The sequence below is a fragment of the Simochromis diagramma genome, unplaced genomic scaffold (assembly GCF_900408965.1).
Source record: "Simochromis diagramma unplaced genomic scaffold, fSimDia1.1 OVJJ01000205.1, whole genome shotgun sequence".
Lineage (NCBI taxonomy): Eukaryota > Metazoa > Chordata > Actinopteri > Cichliformes > Cichlidae > Simochromis > Simochromis diagramma.
The window spans coordinates 8,351,490-8,365,396 of record NW_024386782.1 but is presented as its reverse complement, the minus strand read 5'-3'; the positions used below and the strand labels follow the sequence as shown (position 1 = coordinate 8,365,396).

The 13,907-nt window shown below is 40.3% G+C and overlaps 1 protein-coding gene across 12 annotated transcripts in view; it reads right to left on the bottom strand.

Moving 5' to 3' along the window:
* The window catches only part of LOC120726862 (adhesion G protein-coupled receptor L2-like), an 89,157-nt gene that overhangs the window by 23,203 nt on the left and 52,047 nt on the right, over positions 1–13,907 (bottom strand). For 8 of the 12 annotated variants that reach the window (XM_040020851.1, XM_040020899.1, XM_040020868.1 and 5 more), the window contains 5 exons: positions 12,065–12,364; positions 8,691–8,791; positions 6,644–6,829; positions 4,638–4,676; positions 582–765 (listed from right to left, as the gene is read on the bottom strand). In XM_040020851.1, coding sequence (XP_039876785.1) covers positions 582–765; positions 4,638–4,676; positions 6,644–6,829; positions 8,691–8,791; positions 12,065–12,364 — 810 coding nt within the window. The remainder of the gene's footprint in view (positions 1–581; positions 766–4,637; positions 4,677–6,643; positions 6,830–8,690; positions 8,792–12,064; positions 12,365–13,907) is intronic. The other 4 variants (XM_040020879.1, XM_040020912.1, XM_040020890.1 and 1 more) reach the window with 1 other exon arrangement.

Here is a 13,907-nt window from a genome sequence, read left to right as displayed (position 1 = left end):
TTGGCTAACTACTTATTAATGGGGAAGGCTTAGAGGGAACAGATAGAGTGCCATGTGAATGGAGCAGTGCCATTCAATTGGTTTCTTTGTTTCCCCTCCAAGAGGTCTGGACAGTTCATCTGGCAGCACCCATTCAATGAGGTGACTTTACAATGCGAGAAAAAGATTAAAAATCAATGAGGTATAAGACAAAAAGGGTAAGTGGAGGACCATAACCATAGAAACAAAGAGATACGAGTAGAAATATGACAGTTCACTGCACACAGCTGACTTATATGAATGAGATCATGTTGATAATAAAGTGCCTGCCTTTGAGGGCAAATTAGCTTTTTTTCCCCCCTTTTTTTGAGTCAAATCTTTTCTTATGACGTCAGTGAAACGAGATGAGATGTGGCTATTTTCAAAATGACGCTCTTCTTAAAGAATAGCTGCCTGAATGTGAGACAATTTTTACCGCTGTGTTTAAAACTATCTCCCTGAGACTGGAAAAAAAACGAAAGAAAAGAAAAGCCATCAACATCACAGACTGTGAATGATGGATGTGCACATGTGGTTTTCTCAGTTACTGGAGAGGAACTTACGGATATTCTCTGCGGGAACTTTCACGATGGCGGGCTCAATCAGGTTTTCCGCGAGGACAAACGCCCCTTCCTCCAGGGTATCCAGCAGCATCGTGGCGGCGTGCGTTTGTTCCGTGGAATTCATGTCTTTCCAGGATTTTAGAGCTTCTGGCCTCAAGAGGTTGTCAACAGTGTCCACAATCGCCTGTATCCATGGAGACAAGACAAATTTGTCAGCTTGCACTCCCTCCACCCCCAAATCATAACTTGAGTTTAATGACAAAGAGCAGGGACTGGAAAACAAATAATAATAATAATTATTATTAAAAAAAGATCACAAAAGCAAAATCATTCCAACTGAAGACATGAAGGTCAGAGAAAGCCATGGGTAGCTAAAATAATAATGACGATGGAATATTTAGTGTGTATTATTTAATATTCTGTTTAAAAAGAATAAAGCTAATCTGGGGAAGTCTCTCGTGGGCCAGAGTCTTTATTGAATGATAATGCGAACATCCTTGAGGGTAAAAAGAAATACAAACCAAATGTTTTGAGATTTTGTTCCCCCTTCATGGAATGCTGCATTTGCACTTCCTGCTTTAAGCAGCTATTTTTCAAAAAACAAACCAAAAAAAAAAAAAAAAAAAAAGAAAGCAATCGTATCCATGGACAATACTCTTATTTCCATAACAGGATCTGACCATAATGACTTGGATACAATTTTCCTTGAGGAAAGAGGGCATTATCATGAAATCCATGTTCGGCGTAGTAGTGCAAGTGAAAACAGCAGAGAGAGGGGAGGGTGGTGGGATTTCTGCTTGTTTTAAATGGCAATCCTTTCATTTCCTGCTTTCTGATAAGCAGTATGCGAGCAAAACATTCCACAAAACCTACACAAGTATCATATGTTGATAAAACAAGAGTTTCCTTTGACCCTGGCAGGGTGAGTTCATGACTCCTGGCTGGCACAATTAAGAAACAACATCATTAACTTTCTTAACCCCCCTCGAATAAAAAGACAGACATTTGTACACAGATCTAGACGAGCCCTGGGTGTGATAAATCAGAGTGACAATTTAACCATAGGTGCCATTACCCACAGCAAGACCCACCACAATAACGGTAATTAACCAAAACAAGCCCTTGCTCACTGTACCAATTAGTCACAGCTGTGATTATCCAAAACACTAATTGACCAAGGACAGGATTATCCATTTGCTTGGAATAACAAGAAAGGGAATGAACCAAAGTCTGCACCAATATATGATTAACCGCAACGTTTTAACCACCGAGCTGATATTAACCGCAGCAGTGATGGCTGCATCCAGACAGAGTGCTCAGCATGTCTTTATATCTTGGGTCCAAGCACAAAAAAAATCAATCTCTGTGGCCCTAACCTTGCAGGCAACTGTGACTATGACAGGAGTTAAGTGTGTGTGTGGTGTCTGTGTGTGTGTGTGCGTGTGTGAGTGAGAGAGAGAGAGAGAGAGAGAGTGAGCAAGAGAGAGAGAAGTGGCGATTATGGGGTTGGAGCCATTACAACCAGACAGACACTAAATGGTCTTCTCCCGCCCCCTGGTAAGCCATCCTCAAAGGACCCATGAAATCCAAAAGAAGGGGGGAAAAAAAGTCTGTCTCCAATTTGTGTAGCACAGAAAGAATCTGTCTTCTGATTTAATTCATGCCTGGGTGGTGGTCAATTTACAAATCACAAGAGTGCAACCACCAGGGGAGCCCCTGTGGCTGCCCATATCAGCTGCTCTGACTTAAACAGCAATGGACGATGATCAGTGACACTGAAAAATAAAATAACAGCCACATTAGCTTTAAGCTAATTGCTAATGCCGGGATGCCAATGTGCTCAATATGGCAATGTTAGGTTCTGGATATTTAGGAGTTAGTTGTAGGTTCCTCATCTTTCATTAGCATGAGGCTTGTGCACAGAGCTCAGACTTTGGTTTTAAGATATTTAATGAAAAACCAGAGACATAACTTATAACAGTGCAGCCGGTTCAATGCCCCAGGGCTCAGAAGGTAGAGGGGACCAGTCAACATCACTATCAAGTAGTCCCCCCCCGGCTTTACACAGCATGCACATATTCACTGTGTTTAGATAAAGGTGGACAGATGTTGCAATATATTGCTTTTATTTCCTGCCCTTCCTCTCTTGTCATTTGTGGAAAATGCTTGCAAACCTCTTGACGTCAACTGTGAAACAATTTGTTTGGCAGAAAGTGTCTTACAGAGTAGTTTGTCAGCACAGCCCAGGGGACGACATGGTGGTAAGGGCCCAAAGAAAAATCTGTACGGGGCCAAACATAGTCAGAAGTGTCTGTGACACAATTATGGAAAAAAACAAAATGCTTCGAAATCCAGCATTTATACAGCATGTTGCTCAATTAAATAGTAAATTCTTGTATAAAAGGCTTTTCTACTCTACAATGCCTCATTCGCCCATTAACACAAGCACTTTTTTTCTACACTCAGGTGCTTTTTATCTAACGTTCTCACATATTTATACTTCAATGAATGCAACAACTTGAGGTTCAGTATCTTGGCCGAGGATACTTTGGCATGCAGACAGGAGATTGGAGCAACCAGGGATAGAACCACAAAGTTTCTGTTTAGATGACCCTCTCTACCTCCAGAGCTACAGCCCTGCGTTATCCCAAGTCCAATCTCTGTACATTTTCTAAGGTACAGACTTGATGATTTCTCAATATCTCTGTTCTCTATACCTGCAAAATACATCTGCTGAGAACAAAAATGATCCTCCTTGTATTCAGAAGTTTTCTTCAGCAGCAATCTTCAGTGTTTCAGTCACAGGATCTCCTACTAACCTATTCCAGGTACCTCTGAACTCAGATTTCTGGAATTGGGACGACTTAGCGCATTCCAGAAAAAGTGAAAACTAAAACTAAAACAACAACAACAACAACAACAACAGGTGATTCAAGTACCACTAGCAACACAATATAACACTTTTTTTATGCTTAAAAACACCGCTGCAGCAGATTCATGGACAGAGCCTGGTCTGCAACTGGCTTGTTCAGTAAGTCATAAATACACAACAGTGGCAGTGCTGATTAAAGGTTTTACTACTGTTTATGTTCACTGCCGCCATTTTGGATTGTTAACTCTGGGAGGCTGGGGCTGCTTTAACTTTTGGAGGAGGATATTCGGAGAACAGACCATAATAATGCATACTTTCAAGCTGCTAAATGTAAACCAAATACAGGCAGGAGGTGTATGGGAGGAACTGCATAAGGAGAGGCCCATCTTTACAAACCATTGTACTTCCAGCAAAGCTAGAGTCTGGGATACAACCACTGGGCACCATGAATATTTGTGTCAATCCACCACTGACACAAAATCTAAACACCATGCAGTGCATCTTCTCCCATGTGTCTACATCACGGCCTTGTCTTCCAGCAGACCCAAGCCCAGGGAAAATAAACAGTACTGCACTCCACTAAGTAAAATGTCTGGTGGACAGCCTGCAAAGATCAGACTGGAACACAAACATATTTAATGGGGTTGGAAATTAATCCCACAGATAAATCAAAAAGGGGCCAAGAGGTTTTTTTTTAAAATTTTATTATTATTGTTATTTGCAATGGCGACAGTAGAATTTGTACAATATAAGCAAGTGAAAATTGAGCACATTGCCACTTTGATCACACTTCTGCCTGACAGGGAGGTGCAATTACAACCGTGGGAAGGCAATTATTCACACGATGTGTAAAGAGCCGACAACAGAAGAGATGGAGGGAGGCAAAAAAAAGAGTGGCTGAGGCAGAGGAGGAGGAGAAAGTGTAAAAAAAAAAAAAAAAAAACGAAGGGAAGGGAAGATTTACGAGTGAAGAAGAATATGGATGGCGGCATCCTCAGATGGACAGAATGACAGGGCAGCAGACAGCCGAATCTGAGGAAGTGGCCGCATTTTGTACAAACACATCAGCTGGCACACGCTGTAACAAAATAATCAAAGACATAAAGACAGACAGTGCGGCATGCTGCAAGTCAGACGTTAGGGATCGGGGTGAAAAAGGAATGCAGAAAGCCTGGCAGTTATACCTTCATGTACGCTCTGCATGTCTTCTCCCTTTTTTGAAGCTTTTCCGCACAACCAGACGATCAAGTGCAAGAAACGGATTGAAGAAAGAGGAGGTAAGAAAACAGGAAGCATTAAATCATGCCACTTACCATCAATTACAGAGTTAATGAAAAGAAGAAAAGGCACAGGTCTATTAACTATAACCCAAAGAGTAATAAGTGCTTTTCAGGGGAGCTGTGTTTGAATACTAAGTATAAATTTGGATCAAGTCAAAGTGAGGGGAGAGAGACGAGAAACGCAAAGCAGCAGTGAGGAAAAAACGCTGAGACCAGATTCTGAAGCTTCCCCATTAGTGATGCTTTAAAATACATTCGGAAGACAAACAATGTGGGATGAGGTCATTTGTATTTCTTGTCATGGAGAAAATAATACAGCGCTAGCTCTCTTTAAAACCCCTTTGTTAGGCTCTTGGCTTTAAATAAGTTGGTGTCTCTTCCTAATTGAGTCAAACCAGAGAAACTCACATATCGTTGCATCAGAATTTGGAAACAAAGAGATAAAAATGTTCCTTGTGTCCAAATTACAACCATACTTAAAAAAAAAAAAAAAAAAAAAAGCACACACAGGAAACCAGAAATTGTTCTTCAACGCAGTCCAGATTGCGCCCGTGGACGCCGCCATTTACTTGTTTATTTGGAGGAAAGGGCTGCGTGAAGCTGAAAGCACCGCGTTCTGTTTTTGTTGGGGGGTGTTCTCAGTTCAGCTTTCTTGAATGCAAATCATGTATGCAATACATTTCTTCTAAACATTTTCAAACCCATGTGTGTAGGCTCAGATGTTCAGGCTTCTTTTTTTTTTTCTTCTTTTACTGGCACCCATTGGTGTCTATTTATTCCAGTATGGCATGGAAATCATTTGGCAGACAGGTTTCAGTCTGCCTTCTGCATTAACCTGATTTCTTTAATCATAAGAAAGCCAGATTCTATAAATCAGGGCAAGGAATTTAAAAAAGATCTTGATTTTGAGTTTTCTTGGTCTTGCAAATACATGTGTGCATGGCTGAAGTGCTCAGACGGGGGGAAACTGTTGGTGGAGAAGCGCAACGAGATCAAAGGAAGGATAACTAAATTATTATATTCACAATTCCAAGCAGGCTGTTTAAAGAGTGACTTTAAAATCAGGCACGGTAGTAGTATTTCTCTGTCAGATTCACCCCTGGTGTGCTCGAGAGTGAAAGTGTGTTTCATTGCAGCTGCAGAACTGCAGGTACAAACAACAGCTCTGTGACAGGATGTCACAATTTTCAAGTAGTTTTAAGTTGAATGTTGTTGTTGTTGTTGCCTTTGAATTGTTCCAATCACCGCAACAATATTGGCATTGCAGTAAGAAACCTGTTAGCTCTTATCTTCAAATAATAGCGGTGCAGCTGTCTGAACACATGGGCGCAAACAATGGGCGTCATTTTTGGTTGTTTTGTTTTTTTTTGTTCAAAATCACTTTGTTTACACAGCAACTGCTCCAAAGTCTGAATAACAATGTAATTTTTCAAAACTGTCACTCAAATCGCCACGGGACTGCCAGCAGCTACGAGATGTAGTTTTGTCTCAGGCCTGCTTTCTTTCCACTGAGCACCTGCATGAGCTCCAGGAGGGGGCACCTCCACACTTGTCAGCAATGAAGAGTTATTCTTTGTGCTGGTTGGGGGCTCGCGGCCATTAGCTCCTTAAAGGTGGAGCTGCCAGGTGAGCCTGTGTTTTCCAACGCTGGTAATTACCAAGGAACTCTAGAGCAATGAGCTTCCCCCGCAGGGTTAGACCTGCCTCCCTAGCCCCCTCACCTCAGACTGCGTGTGTTTGGATGATGCATACGTGCATGTAAGAAAAGCGCAGAGCGGCTTGTGTGCATCTGTGTGTGTGTTTTGCTAATGAATGTCCTGAGTCATGCTGACACAGAACCGGGGCAAAACAGGGACAACGTTTAACGAGAGGTCAGAAAAGGAAAAGGCCAGGGAGGATTTTCACAGCACCTTGTTGAAGCTGCGTCCAGCTGAGTCCTTCTCGTTGGGCTTGAGCTCCTGCAGCTGAGCATCGAGGATGTCCACGAGCTGCTCCATCAGGCGCACCGATGAGCTGACGTCGCCGGCAAACACCGGGCCCTGTGTGTGACGTGCCAGCTCATTGGCTAAATTTGCAGCATTTTCGCCGCTTCGGATCTAAAAAAAAAAAAAAAAAAAAAACAACCACGGGGAGAAACACGGGGGTGTCAGTAAAGTGTCAGTGATGCAGCGCTCAGATCAGAGTCATGCAATATGAACCTGGACTAATATCTCTCACACACATCTGAAAATTCACAGCAAGTCTAGAAGGAATTTGTCTTTGTGTGCAGACGGAATGCACTCATGGTGACTGTATGATTAACCAGGGACGTTATAACATAACTATGTCTTATTAAATGCACAGCAGTACTCTCTCCAAACAGAGAACCACTACAATACTGTGTACATATTTTATATAAAATGTTCAAGGTGTCTTTTGCCACAAACAAATCAATTTTTTGCACTAAAATGTGGCAACAACGACATCAATCATAATGTGACTTTGAAGTGCCGCTGCCAATGAAACTTCAAATAGAGGAAGCTAATGCAAAACCAACATACCATTAATCCTTGAGCCATTCAGCCTCCAAAATATAATTCAGGGCTATCAGAAGTATCTTGTAGCTACATTACAATATCTCCCCACTTACTAAAAAGTACTACAGTGGTGTCAACAAACCAGAAGCATTGCAGCTCTAAGGCCCACCATCGCTGGCAATTACATCTTAATAAAATCTAACATCAGGACTTATACAGCCAATTCAGCCAATTAAACGCTGTTCATATTAGTTTCACTTTTTAATGAGCAAATATGCAAAGCTTAGAACAGATAACTAAAGCTCCTGCTTATTATATGTCATAGCAAGGCTAGCAGTGTGTATAATCGCCTGAGAGTAATGGAGTTGTGTGAGTTGAGTGAGAACAGTGCGTAAGATGCAAAATGTTTTGTTTGTTTGTTTTTTTTGGTTTTTTTTGTTTGTTTGTTTTTATCTCTGTGCGTTACTTTGAGGGAAAATACTGTTAACTGAATGCTTCTAAAAATATGCAAAAACATGTTGCATTAAAACTTGAATGACGAAAATTCTGGAAGAAGCAGAAACTGTAAGTGTTGCTAACTTTTGTCCAAACACGGGATTCGGACCTCACTTTCCCAGCTGAAATTCCTCTTTTCTTCCTTTTTAAAGCCTATTACACCTCTGCATTTGACTTCCATTTGTAACTGCTTAGTATTCCTCATCCAATGAGGTCTCCAAAGACTCCACACAGATGAGGAACATGAGTCTAGCTCCCTCTCTAAACTGGAGTATGCTGAAAGGTAATTATGGATTTTAGTCCAGTGATGCCGAAAACATATTCCATACCCCAGTTTTAATGCAGTGTGCATACTTTCTCTATTACACTTCATTTTGCTGTGTTTCTAGCGTAAAAACAGAGCGTATCCAACACTTTTTCACCTACTACTGTTTTTTTGTTTTTGATTTTTTTTTTTTTTTTTAAACACACAGCTGTTCATTAGCCAAGATGTCTTTCAACAATAGACTGAAACCCTGCCTGAACCTGCAGCATTCTGTAGGTGTTTTTGTTTTTTCAAGAGAAACAATAATCTCTTCTTCAGGGTTTGCTATGTTTTACATTCCTGTGCATCTAAGCAACTGTTATCTGCACATCTACATTACATTTCTACCTGCATGACATCAAAGCATAAATGTCACCGCAGAAAGAAACCGTGGCTCTTTGATTCTCACTAACAGACTGCAGTTCTTGGCATTTACTCCTGATGCTTTAGCTCATTTCTTTCTGCTGCCAAACAGCATTTTAGTTACCCTTGAAAGTTTCGTGTACACTTGAAAAGTTCTGTGCTGGAAAAATAAACCAAGCTAGGGAACGAGGTCAGAAATTACCGCTGTATGTTGGATCGCAGCCATGTTACGTGGTTGTTTGCTGCTATATTTTTGTGATCGACAAATTCTCCTTTTACCTTTTGTGCCACTTGAGTCACCCAGTGGGAGGTGCAGTTGCTGAGGTCTGGCCCTTTGGAGCACCATGTCCCTGCCATGGTGCAGAGGAAAGAGGCGATGCCTGCAGTACCACAGAATAAAAACAACAGTTGGAGGGGAGCCAGAATGTTGCTCAGATACAGTTTCTCCTGCTTATCCTTCATTCATGCAGACTCTTCACCCGGAACAAAGATTTCTAAATGATTGAAAACCTAAAAGCCTTGTAGACTGTCTGTATGACAAAAAAGTACAGAAAGGACACTAAAAGACTATTAGAGTTCTTCAAAGCTTGGGGGAAAATACACAGAAAAAAAGAAAAGGTGGACGCAGTGGTTTGTTATTGATCGTAAACAAATATTTTAAAGACCTCTTGCTATGCATGTACAAATAAAACATGAATCCTCCAGATAACATGCAGCTTGACTAGTAAAAGCTAAATCTTTTTCCTTTCTCAATATCGTCTCCTTTCCCACTTTCTTTTGAGTCTTTTCAGTTGCCAATCTTTGCAACGGGATGTTTAGATGGATTTTGTGAGATTACGGCAGATGATCACCTGCAAAATTAATGGCCAAGTTTCTTCATTTGTAGGAGGATTTTTAATCTGGCTATCTAATAGAAGCAGTCCAACATCTTTTTTACTTTTACTTTTGCTCTGTTACAGATTGTTTTTTCCCCCTCTGTGTGATTTCCTTTCAGGGAGAAATGGGCTTCAAAATTACAGTAACTAGGTACATTTCGAAATCTTATTTTTTTGTCAAAAAGGCTCAAATCATGCTATAATACATTTTTAGACTGACATGTCCATTTTATGAAGTTTTACAAAAAAAAAAGACAAGTAAACCAAGATGGAAGCAAGACCTAAATAAGTACAGCTAAATAACTCTGCAATTTTAACATGTTTAATTGGGAGCTTTGCTTTTTTTTTTTTTTTGCTAAACTGTGATTTGTGATCATTTTGAGGTTTGGTTTATACCTGATTGTTAATGGCACTAATTATTTGGCACTAACCTCCTAGAGAGCAAGAACCAATTAAGGAAATTCAAAGCAGTTGGAATAAGACGCAAAATAAACATTTATAAATTAGTGTTTCAACAGAAAAAGTATTTCTGTAAGCTGTAAACTTTTGCAAACTGTCAGAGAAATGTATATTTTAATATATGAAAATATTGTGTGTTGTTCCTGTGCCATTGTTTTAATTGACCATTTAAATGAATATTTTCACATTTGTGTTCAAATATCTTTTTGTCTTTATGGTGAATGTTAGACACCATTAATGTCAAAATGTAATTGTTAATACATATCTTTAGACGTGTCATAAAAAATAGACCTAAACCCTAGAAACAATTACTTTAGCTTAGCTTAAACTCGGACAAATTGATAGGCAGAAAAAAAGCTAGCTTAAAATTACCAAATGATTTTTGTAAGAAGTCATAACAGAAGAAAACACACATTTTTCACAACACCAATAGTATACGGCTTAAATAAAATAAAATATAAAATGTTGATTATTAAACTTTAGAGGCAATACGAGACATCTTTAGGCTAGTAAGCTTAGCACTGTTCCCAGTTTAAGCTAAGCTAATAAGCGCCTAGCTCTTGCTCTATACTTAGTTCTTCAGATAAGATAAGAGATGACAGTTGCATTTATTTTGGATTTTCTGTAATGCATACAAGATTACAATCATGCACACAAGCTCAAATATATACATACTGTATACCCCCACTAATATTTGGTCAACTGTCCCTTAGCTAGCTGCACATTGACAAAATGCAACCAATTAACAGGTTTCTGGCATAATTCTGGCTAAATATTTGACTACTCTTCTTGGTAGAGTTGATTTAAATTGGTTAATTCCCTGGCACTGACCCAGCTGTAACGCCCTAGGACCTGGCGTCCACATATGTGGACATCACATTTTGGGCTGTCTAGACCAAAATACTAAATTTTGTTCTACAGGGGCCTTATATCCACGTACGAGGACATTATACTGTCACTGTTCTCTCGAAATTTAAAACAAATGTCTTCATATTTGGATCTTAATTTTTCTCAGAAACAAAAATCAGGTAAAAAGAAAAAAAAAAAAATTACGGTAATTCTTTGTTTTTACATTCATCAGGTTCCAATCAGCCCAAATAGCGTTTGGGTCTTAGGAGGTTAAGTCTAGTCCAGAACAGGGCCGAGGTCGGGGCTTTCGAAAGGTCATTCAAAAGCTTGATGTTAGCTCGCTTTATCCATTCAAAAACCAACTTTGATGTGCGTTTGGGATCATTGCCTTTCACGAACACGCAATAGTCCAATTTTCACCCATCAAGTTTCACCACCCTCCTTCCACAAGACATTTGGCTTGCCCGTGAGGGCAGCTGCAAATTTTTGTGAAGCTTGAAGGTGTTAATTCTGGAGCTGTGGCTTCCATCAGCCGGTGTTTAATCAGTTTCCAGTTCATGGCAGGCTTGAGCCTTTGTGGTCACTGGTTTGTTTTTGAACATCCTAACCAATTTCCTCTTACAAAGGTGGTGAAACATCCTAATAACTCATAGTTGTATACAATAGTTTGAACCTGCAGTTTTCTAATCTGCAGTTGGCCAACTCAAATATGCAGGACAAGACTTTACGCCAGGTACCCTTCCTGACACAGCTCTCCCCAGTTATCCAGGCCTGGAGCTGGAACTATAGCAGTACACTGGCTTGTGGCCTCCCTGTAGCTGGTTCCAAGACACCTTCCAAACTTATATAAATCTAAAACTCTTTCCCAGTGCTTTGATATTGATCAATCCAATTAGTGCTGCCAAACAAATCCTTTTGATGCTGGCAAAGAGAAATTGCAAGTTGTAATCAATTATGATCATTTACAAGAAGTTACTAGACCTTGGCTTTGTAAAGTTAAAATATATTGTAGAACTTTAAGCATCAAAAAATGTAAATGCATGTATATTTTTGACCCTGTGTGGATTAGGAAAATCCAAAATAAATTCAAACTTTTTGAACCGTCTTGTCTTGTTTTTTTCTTAACTTGTTAAAAGTGTATGCTGTATAGTCACTGCACCCTGGAAAAACAACAGTATAAAGAAATAACTAAAAGCCCAGAATTACAGCAACATTCATGCCTATGAGGACTGTATATAGACACACACATACACACACAGTGGTAATGGTTTTCTTGTCCACACTTCAGAGGGTGAATAAGTATTTCTTTAAATGTCAGACTGTTCCTCTGTTAAAACCCTATGGTCACAGGGCTGCTAAAAGTTTCAGTGGAATACTTTTACAGAAAAAGAAAAAGAACGTCTACCTCTAGCAGGCACACAGTAGACAAAATGTTGAATTTTCATGTTTCAAGAAAAGTGGAGGAAATACCTCTGGTCCCCTTGGGGCAGGGCCTCTCCACAGTAGTCCCAGTGTGGGTCTGGGGCCAGTCAATGGCTCTCCTCCTAGTCGCCTCGCAGAAGCGTCTGGGTGTTGGAGGCAGCTCTGGGATAGTGGGCTCAGCGGTACTCGAGCCTCGGCTGTCCTCAAACGGATCTCTGCCATCTCTTGGATCTGCTCCTGCCACTGTGGTGTCACCGCGCCCCTTCACAGTGGACACGGCAGTGGTGGTGGTAATTGTTGTGGTCTTAGGCATGGCAGACGAGACAGAGGCGTCTTCGGTGGTTGGCACTAGAGACAGAGAGAGGGAGGGAGAGAGCAGTGACGCTGTTAGAGCTCGAGACATAAACGTCCTCGCCTTGAACCCCTGCTGTTTCTCGCAGTGGGGGGGACTGCATCTGCTTTGAGCCTCATGGTTTGTTGGTATTACTAGAGTTACTGCTTCCCATATTATCTGGAAATAAAAGCATTGTGCGGCTTTCACTCTTTATTTCCACTTTCTCCCCCCCCCAGCTCATTTACTAAAACAAATCAAGATAAACATGCAAACACAACAGTATCACTTACCATTTTATACTTTACTTAAGCCCATAAATAACAACAACAAAAAGGCAATGGCAGTCAGGCATCCTTTGACATAGCAGTTTCTTCCCAGCAGAGTCAGTACCTTGGACTGATTAAATATCAACAATGAAGACAAAGCCTGTCTGCATTTTACCTTTTTTCTGCCTTGTTCATCTTTCTTTCACTCAGATAAAGCTGGTGTGCGGAAGGAGAATTGCACTGCTCTGGGCAAAAACCATACATCAGCAATAATGCGATTCCACTGTATTCAGTCCACGGCTACCCTGCGAAGCAAATCTTTGCGTGAATGTGCACGTGTGCAAGTGTGCTTGTGTTTGCTCGATTAGTCAGGTGTTTCTCTGCTTAAAACCACTGTGTGCACACAGATGGATATCTGCTGCACAGAGCCTGGAGATAACTGGGAAATGGGTTCAGAAATGGGAAATCTATAAATTTTATACAGTATGAATAGCCAATAAGAATAAAAGGAAAACATATTGTGTGTATGTGCACAGGTCTACGTGTATATACTGGGCTACTTATCTCCTGCATGAATGATCATACATTTCTGCCCACAACCACTTGATTGTATTTTGAGATAAAAGCAGATTCCCAAAATGAGGTCTGCCGCTGTGAAAGGCACCATAGGGTTGTCTTCAGTTTCCCTGGGAGCTGATGGGAAAACGCAATATCATCCTGTCTGACAGTCCATCATCAGACACATTTCTCCATTTCCTGAGAATGGTGACTGTCTCCACTTTAATCAGCCAGTCAGGTGAATATGTACAGTTTCACTGGACAAAAAAATATTTAAATATATTTTAAAAAGTTATATGTGGTGATGCAGGGAGTGGAGAAAAGCATTAGTGTGACGGTGGGTGGAGTGGGGTGTTACTCATTTGTGCCCGAATTGTGACAATTCTCTCAATGACCTTTCCTCCAGACAGGAGCCCTGGGTAATTACCTTACACTCATTTGGTCCTGGTGTGTTTGACACCTGCACATGCACAACCATCAGCTAAGGTGCAGTTAGCATTTCCAGTTAATAATTAAGCCTTCAGTTATCACCCAAAGACAGGACAATGTGCAGAATAAGCTAAAAAAGATGCATTAAACATACTTTGTTTACGTAAATAAATAAAAACTTTTATTTATTACTTTACAGATAAATAACTTTGAGGCTATCAGATAATAATAAAAAACAATGCTACAGTAAAAAAAACAACAACAAAACAAAACAAAAAAAATGGTATTTCAAATATATTATATA